This window comes from Strongylocentrotus purpuratus, unplaced genomic scaffold (assembly GCF_000002235.5).
Source record: "Strongylocentrotus purpuratus isolate Spur 01 unplaced genomic scaffold, Spur_5.0 spur5_scaffold_3, whole genome shotgun sequence".
NCBI classification, from domain to species: Eukaryota; Metazoa; Echinodermata; class Echinoidea; order Camarodonta; family Strongylocentrotidae; genus Strongylocentrotus; species Strongylocentrotus purpuratus.
This window is the reverse complement of record NW_022145609.1, coordinates 29,176,142-29,200,398: the sequence shown is the minus strand read 5'-3', so window position 1 is coordinate 29,200,398 and position 24,257 is coordinate 29,176,142. Positions and strand designations below refer to the sequence as shown.

At 34.9% G+C, this 24,257-nt stretch overlaps 2 protein-coding genes across 3 annotated transcripts; both read left to right on the top strand.

Moving 5' to 3' along the window:
• The first annotated feature begins 1,604 nt into the window (after positions 1–1,604).
• Positions 1,605–14,340, top strand: LOC757232 (spermatogenesis-associated protein 6). 2 transcript variants are annotated; one of them, XM_011663051.2, is made up of 11 exons: positions 1,605–1,787; positions 2,944–3,081; positions 3,800–4,024; positions 4,941–5,110; positions 5,719–5,818; positions 6,744–6,888; positions 7,757–7,878; positions 8,338–8,428; positions 9,048–9,382; positions 10,151–10,239; positions 11,194–14,340. In XM_011663051.2, the coding sequence occupies exons 1-11, from the start codon at positions 1,740–1,742 to the stop codon at positions 11,336–11,338; spliced, it is 1,608 nt and encodes a 535-aa protein (XP_011661353.1). In that variant the 5' UTR covers positions 1,605–1,739; the 3' UTR covers positions 11,339–14,340. The 2 variants fall into 2 exon arrangements, with proteins under 2 accessions (XP_011661353.1, XP_030852616.1); XM_030996756.1 differs by having other exon boundaries at positions 1,607–1,787; positions 10,151–10,283; positions 11,194–11,305.
• A 381-nt stretch (positions 14,341–14,721) lies between these two features.
• On the top strand, positions 14,722–22,904 carry LOC593585 (RNA 3'-terminal phosphate cyclase-like). Its single transcript, XM_030996755.1, has 10 exons — positions 14,722–14,908; positions 16,106–16,206; positions 16,727–16,870; positions 17,590–17,772; positions 18,941–19,082; positions 20,272–20,396; positions 20,958–21,016; positions 21,665–21,759; positions 22,067–22,171; positions 22,770–22,904. Exons 1-10 carry the CDS (start codon positions 14,861–14,863, stop codon positions 22,866–22,868), a joined length of 1,101 nt encoding a protein of 366 aa, XP_030852615.1. The 5' UTR covers positions 14,722–14,860; the 3' UTR covers positions 22,869–22,904.
• Positions 22,905–24,257: the final 1,353 nt, after the last annotated feature.

The following is a 24,257-nucleotide window of genomic DNA, read 5'->3' as shown; positions in this document are numbered from 1 at the left end:
GTAAAAATTTGCTCTGATATAAAAACACAATTTTCACTGAATGTTGTGGTGTATGCAGATATTTAGGGGTGGCTCTTAAAAATTAGTTTTAAAAGGAAGTTTATGAAATGTGCCAACCATCACAGAAAGCTTATGGCCATTGTATGTTGTGAATGGGTGTTGCAATTCACATTATGAATGGTGTATGATCAGAAATGTGTGTAGGTAATTGGGGACACCAGGTCCAAGATGGGGGCCTACTTCTCCCCAGTTGTCCATTTCATGTTGAAAGGCACTATCATGAAACACATTTGGTCGTACGTGTCACCATTCTAATTTGAATGCATTCAATTTTAAGAAGTTGTTTCTATGCTGTGAGTTTGATCAATGTAAAAGTCATATTGCCAGAACATTATTCTGAAAGTATTTTAACATAATTGAGAATACCTTTATTACTGTAAACAAAAACTACAGAAATATTTTGGGCCACATTGTTTTGAAATCGTTTCAAAATTTCAGTAAGTTCATTGGCTCCATATATCTCTTTCAAAAAATGTTTGAACTAACTATAACAATCCCATTTTCTAAATTTCATTATTTAAAATGTCTTGATTTGTAACTGTCCCTTATTACATGTAGGTAATGAGAGACCTTTGGTGATGACGTCATTAATCATTGTTATCTTATTAATCAGTTACATCATGACCACAATTTCGTTACAAAATAAAGAGAAAAAATACTAAAGGGAATACAAAAATGTCTGTATGTGTAACATTGTTCATGTTTATGTAAATTATGCAAATGTGCTTAAGGGTCTTCCATTCCCCACACCTACCCTATCTAAATGTGTACCAAACACGATGAAAGATTATGCAGCACAACTGCAATTGTTGCCCCCAAAAAGCATTTAATATGATTTCAACGTGACATAGATTTAAGAAATTGGCATTTGGCTGGCACATATATTTTATTCAAATTAATATGTTTACAGAGGGCGCTATTTCAAAATATGCAAATAAGCTGGTCATCTATGGCCATGCAACATCACAAAACATTTTGTTAGTGATGGTCCTAGAGAAATACAGACATTTGGCTGCCAAAAATTGTAGAAAAATCCTTATTATATATTTATTATTCATTTTTAAAGGAAAATCATGTACTTTGGCGGCCATTTTGTATGAGGTCATATATCTTAAATTGCTCAAGGCTGACAGAGTGTCAGCAATCGGATTCTTGAAAAAGAAGGTCTAGGCAATCAAAATCCATTGAAAAAAAAACTATAGACCCTAAAACAAGGTTAGGCCAATAATCTGCATTTGGCTGCCGGACTAGTTTGTTGCAATCGTATCTCTTCACATAATTTTGTTAAATTTAAGTAGATTTTTTTTTGTGTGGGTCACAGTGAAAATTCCATCTTTTTTAGTCTAATTTCCAGTCACTTGAGAGCATAAAGTCTTCACAAAGGGACTTTTTATAACATTTTAAGTCACATTATAGAACACTTTGAATTCTAGCTTTCCTATTTTTCATTTTCTTGCACAAGAAAAGAAATGAAATCAAAATTTTGATCGAAGTCATGTTCACGCCTTGTGCGCCCGCGGCCGCGCCGCTAGATATAAAGACTAGGTGCTCTTGATTTCGGGAAATTTAGCGTCCCTAGATCGCCAAGACAACGCCGGTCAAGGATCTGATGAAATCCGCATCCAGATGAGCTGAAAGCAGCCCAGTAGGAGCACATCACGTTTATTTCAAATGTCATCATGCCTCGCAACGCTTTGCGCATCAATGTAGATCTGAATATTGAAGCTGTAAGAATTGAATATCGTTTTTTTCTTCATTGGTTTATGCCATTAATTTTATTTTTGTAAGATAAGCTTGTCCCACATGTTAATTTATGTGTAAGTAATGTTTTGTCAAATGAGGCCTGCTCCGCGCGCACGCTCCTGTCGAGCGTCTGGTATGCAGTGGATTTGGTGTTCTTGCCACAACACCGCAGGTTCCGCCTAATGACGTTCTGGACCCTCTTACATCATATTTATTTATAAATATTTACAAGCTCATGTATAGAAATAGACTAGTCTATAAATCTAAATGATGATGAATAGATCTATAATGATGATAATGATGAATGAATGATGATGATAAATATTATTAGCTTTCATGAGAAGTCAGTAGGCTAGAGGGTCTACACCTCCACCGTTAATGGTACCTGACGGATAACATTGTACTTTGTAGTGAGGTATCTGGATTTCACAATCAAATATATTTTCATCCAGTCTAGTTTCATTCAGAGCAACAAATATGGATCACATTTTCACACAAAGTAGCCTTAATTTCATCATACTATTTCAAAAGACTAACAACATTCAGTTTTAAAAATGTTAAAACCTTTGCCGCAAATTTCTTTCAAATCTACACTTTTATTTGAAACAGGATAAATTTTTGCAATACGTAAAACAAAGAAACTTAAATATAACAAATATAGACTATAAATACTCCTTATAAAAGAAAAAATATATCAACGATTCTGTATTGTGCACACCACAAGAAGACGCATGAAGTTTAAACAACATTCAGCATAAAACGCAAATGATAAAACACCTAAAGCCTAGAATTAAGGTTTGAAACTGGGCGGATAAAAGATGATTAAAAGCCAGGATTTTACTCTGCAAATTCTTTATCGAATACAATCACACGCTTGCAATAAAGCTGGGAGGGGGTGAGAAACTACTATTTAACAAATAGTCCTGAGGGATAAAGTGGTTTTCCAACAAAACGTATTTGCATTGGAATAAGCTGGTATAAAAAATGTTCAAGCAATATACATGATACATATATTTAAAGCTTTTTAGTTCACAGTAGGTCTACTTTCACAGTATTTTCACTTTAAGTAATTCAGATTTTGAGGTCCCCAAATTTATCAGATTCTATTCCTTCCTTCCTGGCGTTTGTTTTGTTTTGCAGGTAACTTGTCCTGGTGTTGTGCTGAAAGATCGGCAGGATGTTTACCTTAGTGTATGCATGCTGGGATTCCAAAAGAGGACATTGTGTCTCCCTCCTTTCTTCCCTCTCTTGTTCCATCAGAAGTTCAGATTTGAAAGGGTAAGAAGAATACAACCATTACTTAGATACCATTGTTGGAATTTCTAATCAGAGCAATGAGCAATCAAAACGGGAAAGAATTGCAAAGTGTGTGCCATAGAGTAAATATAGTAGTAAACTCAAAAAGATCCTGACATGATTATGATCTGTTTTCTGCTATATCATACATGTAGATACAATTATACTTGATAATTGATGAGGTAATCCTGCAGCAGCTTTTCCTGCAGCAGCTTTTCCAAGCTATACTGGGATGGGATGTGTTGTGACAGCAGGTGAAGGTGCAGACAACAAAAGGGTGTACAATTTCTTTATACAGTAAAACAGTGACGTGATGAAACTTTAAAATAATCTTGTAGAATAGAGAGAAATAAAACTTTTAAAGATGTGCACCATCACAAAAATCAATGCATGTATGATGTAGGCATGTTTGTAACTGTGATACCTTTTAAGTCGTCAATGGTCTTTGAGTAAGTTCATCAGTATTGTCAAATAATTTCATGTGACTTAAATATAAGATGCTAGGTGGACTCATTATGAAATGCAAATTCAAATAACAGAAGAGATCAACTAGCAATTCCAAAAAGGGAGAGTGCTTCAGTATTCATTATGGGGATTTATACTATCTACATATTTCTGTGGCCTCTTATAAAATAACCGTCCTAGAAATGTTTTCCAAGAAATGCAACCTCTTGTAATTGTTTATTGTCCTTATTTTCAGACTTATGCAAACTGTGGCGACCCCGCACATCTAGCCCATGTTCTTCAGTTTGAGGATGTGTTGATTGAATTGATCCAATTAGATGAAGATCTCAATCAAGATGGGACGGTACTAGCCTTCTATCAGTTATCTACGAGAGATTTCCTCTATCCGGAGGATTCAATGCTGCCTCGTTATGCCGAGTCTGATCGGGCAGTGCTCATGAACAAGAAGATTTGGTTTACGGTGAGTTTTATCAAGGCTCTCATTCACAAGGAAGTTATTTGAAGTAAGAATGAATGTAATAAGAGATGAGATTAAGCGCCAATATTTCAGCTTATAATTAAGAAAAATGAATTGACCTTTGCAAGGTTCTTACAAAGTTCAAGTTCAAGTTCAATATTATTGATCATGCTCAAGGCAATTACAAGGCATAAAATTTGTTTTCTGGCTGTTTCTTCATCAATTTATATAACGTCAACTTAACATACATATACTATCAATCTATACAAAGTACAAAATCAGGAATAAATACAACACATGATAGACATGAGTACAAAAAGGTTTACATGTAGGCTTTGGTATAGAAACATAATAACACAAATTACAACTGTAGACATACCAGAGATCACTACTGGTGATATTATTATATGGTTAAATGGGCAGATTAACAAAGTATAAATGAATGTGCAGTACATCCATACGATTCTGCAACTAACAATTTACAATTAGTAATTACCTCCTGAACCTGTCATTGTACAGTGTCATGGCACATATGAGGAACTTTGTTTTCCAGCCAGCCAGTCATGTCTAGTGATATAGCCTGTTGGTACACTTATCTGTTACTCCTTGCTTTTTCTCATCTTCTTTGCCTTTTATCTCTGACGTGACCCGTCTCCTCCTTGTTACCCATGTACTACTTGTATCTCTTTCTATCTACATCTGTTATATTAATACCTTAATTAACATTTTAATTATCCATCTATTTATATATTTGATTACCATTTATCAATCTTTTTATATTTGATTAACATTTATCCATCTATTTATATATTTGATTAATATTTATCCATCTATTTATATATTTTGTTAACATTTATCCATCTATTTATATGTTTGCCCATTTACAATCCATATACTTCTATCTCATTGATTACCGTAGGGTCTTTCACCTAAGCTGGAGTTTTCATGCAAGACTTCTATTGAAGACACAAGCACTCCAGCCTTGGATTTTTATCGAGATCGTGTTGCTGAGCGTGAAGACGAGGATGAAGATTATGTCACTGTTACACCAACTAAGAGTAGAGGAAGGAAGAAAAAGAGTCTCAAAAGGTACAAGAAAGGATTAACATGACTTGTGTAAATTGATTTATCGACTCGATTTAATGTTTGTGAGCCCTTAACCATCCACTCATTTACAAGCCTGTAAAGTGGTTTGAGACACTTTTATTAAGTGCTTTGGGAAATCCAGAAGACTCCAGATTGTGATTATTATCATAACAATAAGTTTATTGGTTGTTACAATTTGATCTGTTATGAAGAAATTTACTTTACAGCAGAAACAAAAAGAAAAAATTTCATTTGTAGCCCTCAGGAAACATTGCAACTGAAAAAGAAGTCAAGAATGTATAACTACATTTTTTTAATCTGCCTTTTCATGAAATGCTATCTCATTCTTTTCAGTGATGATGTAATGGAACAAGATTTTCACAAAGTTTTAATATAATTAGTTCTGCTCGTAAATTCACTGATAAAAACAGATTATTAACCATTTACCAGGGTAGACACTAACCCAGGACACAAAATCTAAGTTGGAACACCCAAATCTTTCAATTTTTTACTTACGCTTAAAAGTTCAGTGTGGACCCCCTTCCCCCCCAAACAAGTTAGTGTTACTAATGTTTTGTTACTAATGCAATCTTGTTGACATTTTACTATAGAACCAAGAGTTATGAAGCAGCTACCATCTCATCTACAATGAAAGCATCTGCAATGAATAGTTCTGGGATTGAAGATAGACCACCATTCATCATCAAAAGAGTAGGTCAAAACCAGCATGAATTTACACATATGGGACTACAAACAGTACAATAACTATACCACTATGGCACAGGACATTTCCACACATCTTACCGACAATTTTATCTTGCATTGTCGACATGAAGACAAAAAATAAACTTCCTAAAACAACATTTGCCGATAGATCTTGATCTAAGTTCGTGCCAATGCATTGCAAAAGTAAGGGACCGTTTAACGGAGCTGCCACGAAGCATCCAGCCGAAGACGCCATTTTGTTTTCCATTTCATGCAATTTCGCATTACCCGTACATTGCGGTAGTGGTATATATCGGACCCCAAATCTGCCTACGATCACTTTTTTAGCTAAACTTCCGCTAAACTATAAGAATATTGATGAATTTGGTATCAGTTTGTAAAAAAAATAATAGTGTTTTACGAGAAAATTACGATCATTTTTTTTTGTCCGGTTTTTTTTTCTTTCCTTTTTTTTCTCCCTCTTTGAAATGTCAAAGTTGGGGTGCAGCCTATGTGGCACTGCGGCCTTATCGCCGGCAAATACGGTATGTAGTTTGATGCAAAAAAATGCTGTTTTTTATAGGTGTGTTGATTGTTGTTTGTTGTTTTATTAACCTTACTGTGCATTGTACAGATTGCTGTAAGTGAAGCATTGAATTAAATTTTCCTTTAAAGATATAATTTGCATGTTTCTCACAAAGACAAAATTTGAAGAAATATTGTTTTATGAGAGCCAGAATGGCATCAACTCAAAACTGTTGACACTTCTTGCTCCCAAGTCTCAACAAACTTTGCTTCCTAATTTTCTGTGAGAAATTACATTGAGAGATCGATAATTGTCGTTTGCAAGGTTATGATTTTAAAGTAATTAGGAGTTACAAATACTAAAGCCTTAGTTTTGTGTCTATTTTCCCCTTTTTCCCAATTCTAGCAAGACAGTTATAACCGAGCTACCTCACCATATAGAGCTAGATCTCCATCACCACGGCGACCAGCATCGGCCCCGCCCAATCGCCCTCCAAGGACGCCCATCTCTTTCAGAACAGGTCCTCCAGAAATCACTGGGAACTCCTCTGGTAAGACAGCTTCCTATAAAGCAGATGCACTTACTGTGTGCCTAGCTTACAAGCATCAGTCACACCGATTCCAAACTGATCGATTCTTGACCATTAGGTTAATGTATTATTTTCGTTGAATCTGGTGTCATTTCCATTGGTGTGACTGGGATATTGACTTTTCCTTTTTTGTTCAGACCAGACAAGCATTTCCAATTAATGCATTGGCAATATGAGAAATGGGCATAGGCATTTTTTAATTACTTGTAGCTGACCTCCTTGGCCCGACTTCACAAAGAATGTTTAAATCTAATCCATGGTTTAAATCTTCATTTACGTAACCTATGGTCTAAATTAGCCCCAAATAAGTGTGACACAGTAAGAGGTCCAATTAGAAGCCCCCAAGGAAAGGTAAGCTTAATTTGCGCTAATTTCAAAACATGGGTTATGTTAATGAGGGTTTAAACCATGGGTTAAATTTAAACCTCCTTTGTGTATTTGGGCCCTCATCTTTATGCAGAGTTTAACTGTTTTAGACAGATTTCAACTACATTTTGACATATTTAAGATGTCACCCCCTTTAAGAAAAAATAATCATAGTTTGGTAGATTCAAAACATATTTATTTCCAAAGAAACTTTGCTTTTGTTTTATACAAGCATATTGTAAATATTGTGCCTACTGTTAACTGTTCAAGTGCATGACTGCTCCTGCTAGGTTCTTGATAGCAGACATTATTAATTAATTAAATGCATTTGTGTGTTAAAAATTGACTTGGTATTCTGTGAGACATATGATTCCAAAGGAGTCTTTCTATTGCTTTACAATTTACCTAGTAACACCTCTAAATCCACTTATGTACAAGTGCCCTCTTTTCTTTTTTTAACTAGAGTACATCTCTGAAGCTGACTGTCGGATCTGTAGGATCTACCAGCGTTACTTTGGACGACGTTACTGGGGCCATAAGAAATACTTTCATCCTAACAATGGAATCAAATACAGATCCTCAGAGGTAAGATCCCTACACAACCATTGCTTGTCCACAATGTAAAGTTTAGAATGCAGACTACAGTCAAGAACACAGTGCCTAGTATGTATCCTTCCACACCGACACCATGCAAATTACCCATGTTTGAGAAAATAATTGCAGTTAACTCTGATAGGTGCAAGAATAAAATCCCCAGTGCATCTTAGTTTTAAGCTAATATTTAATTTTGTGATAAATTTATGCTACAGGACATTGCTGATCAAACACCAACAGGCAACCGAGACACAAGGGTTCCTGAAATCTAAGTCCAGACTTCAAAATCTCAAAATGTTAACATAGAGCTATATGTACATAGATGCTAAAAAAAAGTTTCTGTGGAGCCCTCTATAGTATAAGTGTTTATATTGACTGGTAATTTATTTAGAAATGAAGTAGACACATATTACAGGTTAATGTTATGGTTATTTTGTTGTTTCCATGCAGGCCATTCGGAACACAAGGAGAGATGAGGAACTTGAGAGAATCCTAAATGACAGAGTACTAGTAACTGATGGAGATAGCGAGAGTACAGAAGGTAAGAAGGTCACTTTTGCTATCAAGAGTTGAGGGTTTGAATCCTAGCCCAACGCAGGGTTGAGAGTTCAAATCCCAGCTCGACAATAACGTCCTTTGGCAATCAAGTCATTAATCCACATTTGCCACTCTGCACCCAGGTGTATAGAGCGCTACCCGTTTGGCTGCCAGCTATGACCGGGGTAATAATGTTGGAGCACCAAGAGCGTTGCATCTTGATGGACATAAATGTGCATTTCTTAAGAAGTCATTAGCATCATCATTTTTATTATAAAAACACTGAGAAAAATTGTGGATCGATACACAAAATTAATACTCTGTTTTAATTCAAGCGCTTGCCACATTATGATGTAATTTCCCACCATGCATCCGTAGTGCTTTATTATTTACTTTTCTAGCTTAATTAAGCTCTTGGAGCTGCTAATAGTTTACAGTGCATTTTGAAGATTAAATCCTGATCCAGGTATACATTTTAGTACATGTACCTTGATTGATATATAGATCTATATTGTGATCACACCAGAAATATAGCAAAGAAGAATATGCTTCTTATAATGGAAATAATTGTGTTGTTACACAATGAATTATAAACCATTCATATATTTTTGTTTCTTTGATAGATCTGATAGATTCAATGCGTGACCTATCAGTTACCCTACCTCCAGTACCAAGCGCAGACGTAGACTATGCTCGCCTACCGTATTCTCCACGGCTCTCCCGTTCACCACGCCTATCTCGGTCCAGGTCTAGATCCCCATCGCTGTTGTTGTCTAGATCCAGATCCAGGTCCAGATCTCTGAGTCCCTCCAGGAGGTACGCTAGGTCTCGTTCACGCTCCCTCAGTCCCATCTTGGTGAGGGCTTCTCTAAGGGAACGGTTAAGTCCTAGACTTGGATCACCAACCCATGCCGACATCATACATCATAGAGTGCAGAGAGCTCTAGATAGCAATTACGTGAGTAACTCAGAGTCATTCTTTGAATAATGTCTTATTATTTTAAAAGTCTGTCACTAAAATATCATTTATCATGTCTGCCTGATATGAATACAGCTGATACACTTACTTTAGAGTAAACTTATCTCAGTGATAAGTAACATATTGCTTGAACTGCATATCAATAACAGAAAATAACAGAAAAAAATTTGATTGTTATCCAGCGTTTTTTATGCTGTCTGTTAGTTCAATAGGGAGACACTGATATTTTCCTCATCCATTTTTGATACAAATTTCATATGTTTGTTAGATTTTTCTTGACATCCTATCCCTTAGTTTCCATCTCCTCCCTGTTTTATTTGTTTTTATTTGATTCGTTTGATCTGTTGGTTACAGACTTGTTCTGGGGGGTGTTTCACTAAGACTAAAATCAACTCAACTTATTTGGACTTGAACTATTCCTCTAACCATTACTGGCCTTGGTTTCTCAAGGGAGGCACAAATCGTGGTCACAAATATACAGACTTTACCTTTGTTGGTATATAGTTTGTGAATGAAAAAATATCATCTAAAGATCATAATTGAGACCAATGATGAGAGCAACCAGTGGCATGAATGGCCTGCCATACTTCAAGTCCAACTTAAGTCAATCTTAGTCTTTGTGAAACACCCCCTGGTACGAACCAGTTAGTTCTCAATTAGCAAAGTAATGAATTTACCTTGTCAAATTCATGGCCTTTAATGTTTAACTTTCTAATTTATTCCATTTTTTGTTCTGATTTCATGTAGTTGGATGATTCTGATGATTCTGTGACCTCAGAGGAAGCACTTGGTGCCCTGAGGTCATCTCTTCGTGGTGATTCTTTACGCAGCTTTAGGTATTCCACCCTGTATTGATCACTGTTCAATCACGTTTTGTGAGGTTTGTTTTTATGGTTTTACACATTATTTTTACAAGTATGCTCATGCACTAAATCTATGTTTGCATTGATATTTTCTTTCTTTGACCCTTAAATTGATTTTGTTTTTTACTTTATTCGATTTAGTTTTCATTTGAGACATTTAATCTTCTGTTTGATTGTTTATTTCTGCACCCCCCCCCCCCCCTGGCCTCTGTAGTCTTTGATCTCTCTTTCTCTTCTTTATTATGGGCAAAGATGGTCAGAGTTATGTTGTTCCATTGAAATGACTACCAAAGTCAAATATTTCTTGTTATGGCACACCCATCTTGGTAATTGACATTGTTTATAAAAGACATGATTTTTTTTTTTAATGGCTACTAAAAATGTGCAACAGTGTTATGTCTAACAAATATTTCTATTCAAAGTTCTGTGTTATATGTTTGATGGCAGTGAAGTACTGGTATGGCTTGTAATAATAATCATTACAAATTACTTTATGGGTGATTTAATACTCTACTATGAAGGTTTAAGCATATAATTTGTTTTTAATTGTAAGTTGTCTCTTGCCCTCTTGTATGTGTTACTGAATGACACGTGTATTGTCACATAGATGCAAATTTAATTTACACCAGGAGAGTAGATTCTGCCAACATAGGCTTAATTATTTTAGTTTCTTTAACTATTTACATGCAAATATAATCTCCATTTGCCACATGGTATTCATCATAGGATAGATATATATACCAAAGGGTTCACAATTATTTAACTGTTTCCTGTACAAGAATATATTGCTCTCATTATGACAATATTGGACTCGTCTCTGGCTCGTTCAATATTGTAATAGCTCGAGCAATATATTCTTGTATCACACTCAAAGCCATTCAATATTATATAATTATTTAGTTAATGTTTGTTGTGTTTGTATTACAGTGTATCAACAGACCTAGGGGATGGTCACTATCTATCTACAAGGAGTTCTGAGCTGTGTGGTAAGACTCATCGTCAGCTGTTTGAAGACTCTTTAGCTAGGATCTATCGCAGGCTACATAAGAAGATTAGGACCAATACCTACTAGTTAACGGCCAAGCACAAACAATTAAATGGGAAATCTACATACATGTAACCTTTTCTTCTTCTACTTGTTCTCCCTCCGCTTGTGTCGGAGATCAGCAACAGGGTGTTGCATATAGATATATCCATATAGGCAGGTCAATTAGTAATTATTATACCATCTAGGTATCTATTTTAAGCGTTGATTGCACTTTCAAATTTGTATAAGTAACAATGACATTCAAATTCTTTTCGTGGAGATGAATAAAGATGTAATGTCAGAAACAACAGATAATTTATTGATATAAATATAATATGTAAAAATATAATATGTAATCAATCTTTAATGAAATAGCATATAGTATTGTTTATACTGATTAATGAAGTGACAGATCTCCATTTTCTGTGATTATCAGAACTCAAGATTCAGGCAATGATTGTCTGTCAAGTGAATAAACGCTAAACGATGGTGGTGCATCCCTTGTAAGTTCATGTACCCAGAGCAAAATTTAACTACCAGGTAAAGACAATTTTTGCAATGAAAAGTCTTTGCAATAACCTTTCAAGTAGAAAATAGAGATAGAGTGAGGAAAAGTATAATGTGTTTGTGTTTTTTTGTTTTGTAAAGTGATATGGCAGGGTGTCATGGTAAAAAGCATCTATACTAGTTTACATCCGTAATTGAAGTTTTTAAGGATTTTTCGCCTTAATGGTCAATTTTTGATGCCTATTCAGACTAATAATGTTGATTACCATGGGATACATAATATCTTAGACAACATTTGTATGTTACATTATTGAAGAAAGTGCTGCAACAATTTCAGATTCGTCTTATGTTATAGTAAGTTTGATGTCGACCCCAGCCACTAGCTTACTTTAAAATGAATTTATATTATAGCTGATTATTGCTGTTAATGTTAATTATTTCTTCTTTGCTGCTGCTTCTTTGTTTTGCAATTATAGGTAATTCTTTTAAAACTGAAATGGAACAGTAAATTCCTCATGCATTTGTACAATCATATTGCAGGACAATTGATAATTAGAAACAATAATTCCAAATTGAATATACATTATATTATAGAGATGTAAATATTGGTTGTTTTTATTTCTGCATTTTGATGAATCTTAATCTGTAGGCAGGCTGGCCCTTTGGCTATTGTTGATAGAACTAGACATGTATACAGTTTTTAGATTAAGATACTGTTTAGTAGTTATAAAGATAACATTCAAATTTAATACAACTAATTGTTATTGACCCCCAAAAATGTAATTAGGAATCAGCTGTTATGATGAATTCTCCCAAAATTAAATATGTAGATAATGCTAAAAGTTCAATACATATATATTTCTGTGTGAATTTAGCAATTGAATAGACAACTGTTAAAAAGATATGAGAGTATATTTATCATAAATAAGGCCAAATTTTAATTGTTTATCTATTTAATGTGAGCCATGTTTTTTATTAGCATTTTCAACTAGTTTTTAATCCAAAGTGTGATGTAGTTCTATGGCTAGAATTGGTTTATAACTTTGATATATCAAGACAGTAAGCTGTATTCAATATTACAGTAATCACAGTGTGCTTGGGTATCACTTCTTATTTCTTTTACTCTTTAATACAAATATTACAAGAAGAAATTTTGTACAGCATTTAAAGGTTTGATCAAGTAGAAGGATGTGTGTAGAAGTCATCAATGTTAACAGAACTGATTGGATATATAGTTGAAACTATATAGACTCAAACAAGATATATAGTTTGCAGAGATGTAGCATGATGTTTCTTTGATGTTACTTTGATGTTGAAATGTAAAGATAAACTTATTTGACAAAATTAACATGATAGTTGTATCAAAGTATTATAGTTACTACAGGAAATTTTATGTAATTATGTCTAGTTGTTGGAAGTTTATTCAGTGCATTCCCTTTATGAGTATGTAGACAGAACATTTTCTGTGTGGCTTGTGTAATTAGAGAGGGCCTTCATAAATAGTACATGTTTATGTTATGTTATGTTCCTTCTATATTTTTGACAAAATTAACATGATAGTTGTATCAAAGTATTAGTTACATCAGGAAATTTATGAAATTGATTAACAGTATAATAGTACAGGTCGTTGTGTCCAATGACACCACATTTTCACTGATTAAATAAAATGTGTTATTATAAATGTATGGAGTTAATAGCCCGAGTACACCTAACTTTGATCAGACAAATATAAAGTGAAGTGATAATTTAAATGATAATTCACTCTTGGTAGCATATATGAGACCAAATAATTTAAATTATTTTGACTTTTCTACTAGTGTTTGAAATAGTGCACCCATGACATCAAGTTGTGTATGAGAAAAAGTCATTTCTAAACACTTTTTGAAATGATAAACAAGAGATGTAACTGAGGCTTGTGGTGGACCAATATGCCTTTCAACACAACAGTATGACGCAAAATACCTCAGTGTGTTTGTGGAATACATGTCTGTCACAGTAATGTCAGGTACAGCAGATTAATACAGCAAAATTTGATTCCATTGTGTCTTTTAATAGAATTTTGATTCAAATGGATTCCAGATCAATTAATTGATGCTATTTTAACAATTTCCAAGAAATTGCATTGTTTTGAACTACAAGTAGTGGTATATACTACAGATTTTGAGTAATCAACTACATTTTGATAAAAGGGGTTCAATTGCAAACAAATAACAGTCTCTTTCTTAGTGTACATTGATAATTAAAAACAAAACAAATGTTTTTAGTTGTAGTTCAATATCAACAGAGGCTATTCATGTTATTTATTTTGCCATTCATTTTGATTTACCTAATTGTAGCTGTGTGGAGTAGTATATATAAGAAGTCGTGCTGTGCCGCCAAATGTAGAATAATTCTTCACAATTAATTAACAAACTAATGATATGCAAAATAGTTTGTAATAGTTTAGGAAACCAGATGAAATTATTGAGAACATATACGTACATGTTGTGTGCATATAGATATAAAGAAAATGAATAAAGAATTGAATTATTAAACAAAATGATTTCCTGTGATGTTTCATTGGTCATCTCATATTTTTATTTACCCCCAAACTTCATTATGAATGGGAAGTCCAGCGTGACATGAAGTTATAGAGGTAGCAAATGAGAGGAACTAATCAGTGAGAGTTTGGGCGAAATCTGATAGAAAAGAAAAAAGATAAAAATTTAAAATGTTAAAAAAATCCAACAGTCCTCTCACTTTTGCCTGTACTATTATGAAATCATGAACTTTTAATATCACAAGCATGCAGAGATTGCAAATGAGGTTTTTTACAAAAATCGATTCCTTCAGCAACAACCAAGACACTGGGAACTTTAATACAGAGCAAATATACGTCAAACGAACATGCCAATTTATTTTTGACTGATAACAACTTCAATTATGATTCTTTAAAAAAAATATCAAACTATTCAAAAATATATTCATATGGACACTTAGCTTGGCATTCCATACTTAGTCATACGGTGGACTACAATTTTGTGCGCTTTTGATTGACTTTTCGCCAGTTCTGAAGTTTTCATGATGGCCTCCTCTGCGTTGATTGTTGATGGAAGCCTTAAAGAGGGGGTAAGTCCCTGTTTAATGTTAATCAACAGACATAATGAACTGGGCATCGATAGACAATTCTCTGAATAAAAAGTGAATTAAGAAAAATAAGAAAAACATGGTCGGACCCACACATACAGGTAGGTGCATTACTATCCTGGCTGTGTATTAAAAGCTGTGTTATTGATTCTCAACATTTCAAACGCCATTGTACAAAACTCAACTGATTTCACTCAAAATGAGTACTTTAGTGACGATTGATGACACCTAAATAGCAGTAAAATACCATTTTTTCAACTTTCCGATGTTAGAAAGAATAATTTAAAAATTCAAATTGTGAGTCCACTGTCAAACTTGCCGATCAGCCGCGTCGGCATGATTGTGCGGATCTGGATGTAATGAGTGTATTAACTGTTCATGTATTCAAATGCTGGCTATAACAGGTAGTGCAGTGCTAGAGGTCAATACGCATTAGCATTGACTCTCTAGCTATGCTTTGCTGGAGTGGTCGACCAAAATGCCATAGGGCCTAGACTCTAGTCTAGATCTAATTACAATAGTCGATATCATGATCATTAGATCTAGACTCTACAGTAGACCTACAGGATGTTTGTTGTAAGATGGTGGTTAATTTAAAGCCAATTAAAGGTAATACACAGTTTTGGTATGGGGTCATGAACATGGTTCAAATGAACATATTGGAAGCATAGGTCTATGTGATCCTACAATATTCAGTGATTGTTATCGCGGTTGAAATATCGAGTCCAAAGTTATGAAATTATAAAAAATAAACTCGTCATGTTGTGCAGCTCCCTCTCAAGGTCAATATTGAATTGAACTGGAAGCCCGACTGCTGAGATCACAGCATTCTTCCAGAATCTCGGGTAAAGGTAAAGGTAATATATTATAAGCTATACAACAATGTTTCTTGACTAAAATCAACCGATTAGCTATTCCCGTTCGGAAATTATAGAGCGAATATTCATGTCAATGTTAGACTTTTATCTTTAATTAAAATTCAATTTCATATTGCAATTGACAGTGTATGGAAAGAGGGGGGGGGGGGCAATTCAATGGTTACACATTTTGCAGACCTGACTTATTCAAGACAATTAACAATTATAATTCCATTATATGCCACACAAACAAATCTTATTAATGTTTCTAATTTTTAATATTTTTAGTTTGTTTGTTTTTCCATTTTCTTTACTTCACCAGGGTGGACAAATTCTACGTATAGCTACTGCTTTGAGCTGCTTGTGCAAAAAACCCATTACAGTAAACAACATACGGGCCAACAGAAGTAAACCAGGATTGAGGTAAGTCAAATAATAATAATAATAGTGTAAACTTATAGAGCGCACACACCGTCCATGGCGCTATAGCTGAAATGAACAACCCCTTCTTTGAAATATTAATGAAAATGATAAAGCATGTCTATAATGTAGATATTGATTTTGCTTTTGGTATTTTGTGAAAAAACTATTTGGCAAAAAAATATTGATGAAATTGTTACAATTACCTTTTGGAGCTTATATAAAATGATAATTTTGAAAAACGAAAAGGGGAAAGATGAAAGGAAAAAAATGTATGGTATATTTTTGTTGAAAGAAGTTAAAATATGTTTAGACATCAATGCAGCTCTGTTAAAAAAGGCAAACAAAAACTGTATAATAAACCTGACTTGATAGATATGTACAAATTATTATAGTTATGTTAAACAAAAATGTATATTTGTTTGATTATTTGTTTGAATAAATACACCTGTTACGGGTGAACAAAACGAAATAGTTGAGACATTCACAAAACACTTTCTCTTGAATCTACAATGTTATTTAGACCACAGCACCTGAGTGGAGTCCAGCTTGTGAGTAGGGTCTGTGGAGGAGCATTAAAAGGAGATGCGGTTGGATCATCTGAGATTACGTTCACTCCTGGAACGATTGCAGCTGGTAGATATACAGCTGATACAGGGACAGCCGGGTAAGTTTGTGTTAGTTTATCAGTTTCTATTTTTTATTCATTATGAGAGCTAGGTAGAGAGAAGGTCTTTAGAATGCATCTCAACTCATGGCCAAAGTCACTAATCATTGTAAGAATGTTATGTCAAAAACTACATCGATTTCTTCAACACTGTCCATTGTTCATTGTCCAGTCCTATGGATGTTATGAAATTCTATTGTTAAAAAGACTAGTTTAGTAAGTATGTGTTTCATTAAAATGTTAGATTAATAACATTAGCATACTTTTGGAGACAAAGGATGCCATTACAGGAGCAAAATTTAGGTAGTCATTTGAGCTTTATTTACAAGATGCAGATAAGTATTACTTTGATTGATGAATGATACAGATTTGTACACACATTTATTGGTGTGCTTTGGAAAAGAACATCTGGAATTTCTGTCTAATTTTGCTTTGATACTGATTGCAGTATTGATGATTATGGCTCAGGGCCAGGGATCATTATTAAATGCCATGCTAGATGAAATAAATATTGATATCTCTTTATCTCCCTCCCATTCTCTCTCTCCTGCCCCCTTCTCTCTCTCCCCCCCCCCCCCCCCCCCTCCCCCTTCCTCTCTCTTCCCCTCTTCTCCCCTTCTCTCTCCTCTTTCTCTCTTTCTCTCTCCTCTTCTCTCTCTCCTCTTCTCTCTTCCCCTCTCTATCTCTCTCTCTGTTCCTCTCATCCTTGCGTATAATAGGAGTGTTGTACTCCTGATGCAGGTTTCCTTTCCCTGTTTACTCTATGCGTCGGGTGACACCCATGTGACCTTAAAAGGAGGTACTAATGCCGAGATGGCTCCTCAGATAGACTACATGAACATGGTCTTTCAGCCGATTGCACACAAGTTTGGAATCGACTATGATTGTAGAATCGTTAGAAGGTGAGCACTCCAGCCAACGTCCATTTTTCCCGTAACCTAGCCATCCTAGAATGCATATTAATATTTGAACATATGAATATTTGCGTTGGTATGGTGAGGTGGAGATCAAATTCAAAACTAAATTGGCCAGATTCTGGAATAAATTAACCTGTATGTCGCAATGACAAGTTACGACCTGGGTAGTCATTCGTTTATGGTAAGCCTCCCGATTTTGTCGCAATGTCACTTATTTAAAGTAAACTTTGCTTTGCATTTGTAATTTTTGTATGACATTTCATATTTGATAAATTATCGCATCAGATTCTGTGTGCGTGCGTATCATGAATATTGATGACTGGTGCATGAGGTATAGGTCCAATTTAGCCAATCAAATGCAGTGACAGGATGATGGCTAGGTTACGTAAAAAAAGACGCCTTCCGCCATTACTTCTCCTCTTGCTTCATAGGTATCCTTCTGGGGGCAGTATTGTTTCACGAAACCGCCATAAATGTAGATACAATTATATTACCGACATCCCATTGAAATATGCCATCCTACTATATATATCCATAGAACAGGTCGCTTCAAATAAAACAAGAGACCTCAATAATAAGTTTACCTACAAGTAAAGTAAAATAAGCCTAAATTACTTCTTTCCCCTTTCGCTTCTTTAGGAGAAGACAAAAAGGAGGAATGAATAAAGAAATATAATGTATGTATGTATGTATATAGGCCTACATAGGCCCTATATAATATGAAAGAAAAATTTTCAATTTGTTCTATTTTTATGCATAGATACTAACAAAAAGCCCACTTTAATGTTTGCTTACAAATAGTGATAATGTGATAAGATGTGGATAACAATTTACTTGAATGGATTGGAAATTTGGTTCAGGAGCGCCCCTGTACGAGGGGGAGGGGAGGGAAGGAGAAGGAGAAAGAGATAAAAGTGTTAAAGATTAGGAATGAATTTCAAATATAACTTCTTCCTTTTTCTTTACTCCTTACAACATGAATCTTTAGGCATTATGTAATTTGCCATTAATTTGAATTTAAGCAGTAATTCACATATCAATTGATAGTCTGTTGTTAGGTACGCCATCATAAAGTTTTGCATTGATGAAATGTCTGTATTTTCAATATTTATTTTAATAATAATTCTCTCTGATTCTGTTTTTAAATATCCAGAGGTTATTTTCCCAAGGGAGGTGGTGAGATCCAGGTAACAGCCAAACCAGTCCATGACCTTTCACCTATAAGCCTGACAGAGGTCGGAACGATCACCAGAGTAAGAGGAAGAGCTTTTGTAGCTGGCACCTTGCCTAGGAAGGTAATTCACTAGTGATTTTGTAAGATGTAACATAATAATAATAATAATAACAGCTCACATTTATAATGCGCCTAATACTTTGTTTCTAGGCGCAGCACATATTAATACCCCTGTCATCGGATTCAGGCTTTCCCGCAACACAAGGTATGCACATTTTCCACTCCCTGGGGAGCATTCCAGCCAGTCGCCATTTTACAAGCGCCACCTGCTAATCCAACCACATTAACTTTCGCATCCTACCGGGTACCCATTTAACACCTGGGTGGAGAGTGGCAAATGTAGATCAATGTCTTGCCAAAGGACATTAGTGCCGGCGGGACTTGAACCATGGACCTTGTGATCCACAGTCCAGTGACATATCCACATACATATAAATGGGTTACAAATGAACTGTTTCAGGCTTACAAAAAGTCAGAGCATAGTCATATCCCTCCTGTCGACACTTTAGCAGTTGAAATTCAGTTTCCAGATGAAGGGAAATGCTGTTAGCCTATAGTATATGATATATGTTTACTAGGATTTAAAGTATTAAATCACGCATCATGGCTCTTCATAGTACCAGGGCAACTAATTAATTCATATATTAGTGTCTATGGGTGGTATTCTCATAAGTTAAGCCAGGACTAAGTCCAGACTAAACAAGAATTTTAGTTCACACTTCTATGGAATGCTAGGTTTCATCTTCCTCCTTCAATATTCATGACAAGGATAATCTACCAAAGACTTTGTTGAAATTCAGTTCATACTCTTTTTCTTCCCATTTCATTGCAAAATTAATTTTTTGGACGCTTTTCATTGAAGGATTAAAATAATCTGTTCAGGGTAAATTAGTTCACAACAGGCACTCCATAAAAGTGTGAACTAACTAAGCACGCGCTAACTTGGTACGCGCTACCGGAATACCACCCATTCTCTCTCTCTCTCTCTCTCTCTCTCTCTCTCTCTCTCTTACTCTCTCTCTCTTACACTGTATCTTCTCTTTCTGTTAATTATTTATTTTGTGTAATGTAGCTATCCCAGATCATGAGTAATACAGCAAGCAGGTGATAGCAGGTGATCGATCCGACCTCTGTCAGGGCTATAGGTTGAAAGGTCATGGACTGTAAATTATGTAGTTGGTTGTTTGATGCCACCATATATTCATATCATATTTTCTCTTTCTGTTAATTTTGTATTTTGTGTATTGTAGCTATCCCAGATCATGAGTAATACAGCAAGCAGTGTCATCAAGAAAGCTTATCCTGGTGTAGATGTTCAGGTTGAATCGGTCCAGGAGCCGCACGGAGCAGCATTTGGAAATGGATCAGGAATCATGTGAGTTTCTCTTTCATAAATCATAAAGAAACAGAATTATTGATCCTGTACAACCAAATAATGTTGTGTGTAATTGGGTTTCTACAGACATGTACCATTTTTTGGCCCTATAGCACAAAACTTACCACTGGTAACTTTGCCGTCAATGGTGACCACCTTGGAAACCTTGATTTTGATTGGCTGTTGAGCCCTGTTACCATGGTAGTTGCCATTGATGTCAAAGTTACAATCATAAGTAAGTTTTATGCAACGGGCCCTGATATGATTATTTACATCTGGGGACCGACCTTTAACGTCACCATCTGAAAGACGTGACTCAGTTTCAGACCAGGGTCCGCTTGAGCCAGTTTGTAGGCGAAGACAGAGAGCTGACCTAGTGAACGTACCGCTAGACCAACTCACATCTGCTTTTTGCTTGAAGGAAACTTTCACAAGTTCGATGAGTGGTCCAGATTGGCATATAAAGTAAAATGCTGTGAGTTAAATCAATAACATCGGGGAATCACAACAGTTTCTCACTTCATATATTACTGTTTTTGTATTCTTTGTTTTGTTCGATAGAGTTGTAGCAGAGACTAGTACTGGCTGCAGACTGGCAGGTTCTAGTCTTGGAAAAAGAGGTGAGACTTATAAAAACATAATAAATATATTTATATGTATGGGATTTAGTGCATTTGACTTATTATGAAAGAGTAAAAGGGAGGTCTATCATATGAATTTCTCTTTGAGAAGGTTTGGTTGCATGGGGTTGTTAGTCTTAGCTGAAAATGACACTTGATGAATATGACTGTATCCAGAAAATCACATGAGGCCTGCCAGTGAGCCACATGACTTGTATTTGATATATGCTAAGATGTCCATATTGAGAGGAGTATTTAGATTAGTGTCCTTCCAATAAGGGATAATCTTGATTACATACAGTAAATTTGTGTAATGTAATAGATTAAAGAATGGATTTTTTTTTTCAAAATGAAAGGAAAATCACTCTTTTTCATATTTTAGATTTTGAAAACTTTTCAAAATGACCTAATATCCTTTCACGTTATGTTATCCTTTCGATCTGTTATGTCTTAGACTTTTTAAAGCATGTGACTGAAACATTCAAATTCAAACAAAAAATTGTAACAATAGAATTACTCTGCATGGATGGATTTTCCAACATGAAATAATGCATTGAAAGTGCATTACAGAATGACTGATGTATGAAGCAAGTTGGTAGAATGATTTTATTTATTTTGATATTTTTGTTTATCTGTTTATTTTCCAAGGTAAACAAGCTGAAGATGTAGGGCGTGAAGCAGCAGATGAATTGCTGAAGAATCTTCAACACGGAGGCTGTGTTGATGAATACCTACAAGATCAGGTCAGTACATTACATTACAAAATCTTTACAGGCCAATTAAAACCTGAAAGTGGAAACACCCTCGTTATTGATTGACGGTAACATTCTTCCTACAAAATATATTATTTATGAAATGTTGCATGAGTTTTTTTCTGTCTTTGTTTTTGTTATTGTTTGTTTTGTTTATGGGAGAATATACATGTAATTCTGCAAGTGTAAGGAATGGTGATTTTGAATTGATTGTGTTGCCGAATTCCATATTGGAATGAGTATGTTGAAATTCATGTAGTGTGCTAATTTTTGAGGGTTTGCTTGATATTTCTTTCAGCTCATCATTTTCATGGCGTTAGCAAAAGGTCAATCCAGAGTGCGAACAGGCCCCATCACACAACACACAGAGACGGCTATCCACATAGCAGAGCTACTTACTGAGGTAATATTATCTTCATGTGAATTGGGTTTGAAACCCACTTTAAGTTACTGAAAGGATTTCACTCAATATTTACCACATAATAATAATAATAATCTTTTAAAGTCCACTCCAAATTTTATTAAGTTAAACCGAAAATGGAAATTCTTTTTGCCCAATTGATCGTGAGCCCGGCAGCCACTGAGCAGCGCCAGATCGACGTTGCTCTATCCCTTATTGTTGAACGCGAAACAAGGTAGCAGCATCTCCCGTATTTTAACTTCTTTTGGTATGACGCGGCCGGGTTCGAACCCACGACCTCCCAGTTGTACTCTTTGTAATAATAATAATAATGTCAGGCTCATATAGCACATAATATGTTGCCATCTCTATGTGCTTAACATAGCAAAAGAACAAACTTGTATCTTATATAACATTTGAAAAAGCTACAGTAACTTAATTACATCAGTTAAGAAAGTATGGCAATAGTACATGAAGATTCTAGATACAATACTTGATTGAAAACAGCAAACAAAATTAAGATTAAAGGAGAAGGTATAACGTGATGAAATATTATTTAGTCTTATTCAAATCTCTTTTTGTCTCCCTATCTCTCTACCAGGCCAAGTTCAGCATATCACCATTAACAGATGGTTCAGGAGAAGGAGCTAACATGATAGAATGTACCGGTATAGGTCTACCTAACAAACAACTCACTTGAACATCATCATCATCTTCTTCTCATGCATGCTATATCTGGTGTGGTCACTCCATTATAAAGATAAAGTTGAGTTGTGGTCATGCGATTGCATTGTGAAAGAAACGTTGTGGAATGGATCAGAAAAGGTTGATCATCTGGCATATAAGTATGTGTGTGTATGGCAAGGTTCTAGAATCATCAAAATGATAAGAAATTTGGCCAAGTCTTGGTAAAGTAATACACACTGTACACAGAACACGTGTCATAAAAATCTGTCCCGATTTTTAAGATGTTACATGCCATATTTAGAATATGAAGGCATTTGAAGAGCCATACTTTTCAGGGAACATGTTTTATCTGATGTTCTTCCACACTTGCATAATAACAATGATAACGCTCACAGGCACAAATTATTTTCACCTCTTCCCAGAACTCAACTTTATCTTTAAGTAGAGTAAGTTGAATCTTCGTGTAAGAATGGCTGATACCTATGTTCAGTACGGTTTGACTTGAAGACCCTAACGGATGAAAATTCAACTTGATATCGATGGAAAGCTGAATGAACATAGAATACAAACACAAAGGAATCATTTTGTTTTTCCCTTTCAGTTTTGCACAAGAGCAAATTAAAACCTTATTTTTCACATCCCTTAGAATTACAGGTTAACGGGTCAAATTTGCTGTAGTTACGGTGTAGACCTAATATGTGAACCTGATTGGCTCACAAAATATAGCTGAGGTGTTGAGCCATTGTGAATATGTGCACTCCAGCCGTTTATTTTATCTTGTTATTAATTATTCTATTTGTTATTATATTACTGAATGCATGATGTCTTTTTATACGGAAATAAAACAAACAAACAAACAAACAAACAAACTCCACATAAGATGATGTCATCAAGTCAATAGCTATTTTTTAAGGTAGACAACTTTTGATTTTCAAAGTTTTAGATTTTGAGTTTTTAGAGTTACTCCTCTGACAGCAGCCACTAAAATAGCATACAATTGATAATATTGTAATGTATTAGCATAAAAGCTTTTGGTATAAAATTCATTTTCACTTCCAACAGAGTATTTACAGCAGGAGCATACACCATGATATGAGAGGTTACTAGCTATTAAAATGTATGTTTATATGTAATAAACCTTCAGTCGTCCTTAGAATGTTATTCCTCATCAATAAAAATGGGTATTTTGCATGTTTTGAGCTATAGAGGAAAACCAAATTTTTTTTGAAAAATCATGTAAACTGTAACGTGTTTGTTTGTAGCACTCATACTAAAAAAGGTTTGATTACTCTTTGCTGGCACAGATTTGTGTTGAAGCCTCTCAAACCTTCTCAAGTCTTTGTTTGTATAACCAGAGGTAGAACTGCATGATGTTCCGATAAAATCGAAATGCTGTGATATT

Coding starts and splice junctions, on each gene's coding strand:
- LOC757232 (XM_011663051.2), top strand. CDS start 1,740: ATGCCTCGCAACGCTTTGCGCATCAATGTAGATCTGAATATTGAAGCT. Junction 1,788..2,943: donor TAGATCTGAATATTGAAGCT/GTAAGAATTGAA, acceptor TTTGTTTTGCAG/GTAACTTGTCCTGGTGTTGT. Junction 9,383..10,150: donor GAGCTCTAGATAGCAATTAC/GTGAGTAACTCA, acceptor GATTTCATGTAG/TTGGATGATTCTGATGATTC.
- LOC593585 (XM_030996755.1), top strand. CDS start 14,861: ATGATGGCCTCCTCTGCGTTGATTGTTGATGGAAGCCTTAAAGAGGGG. Junction 14,909..16,105: donor ATGGAAGCCTTAAAGAGGGG/GTAAGTCCCTGT, acceptor TTACTTCACCAG/GGTGGACAAATTCTACGTAT. Junction 17,773..18,940: donor GATTGTAGAATCGTTAGAAG/GTGAGCACTCCA, acceptor TTAAATATCCAG/AGGTTATTTTCCCAAGGGAG.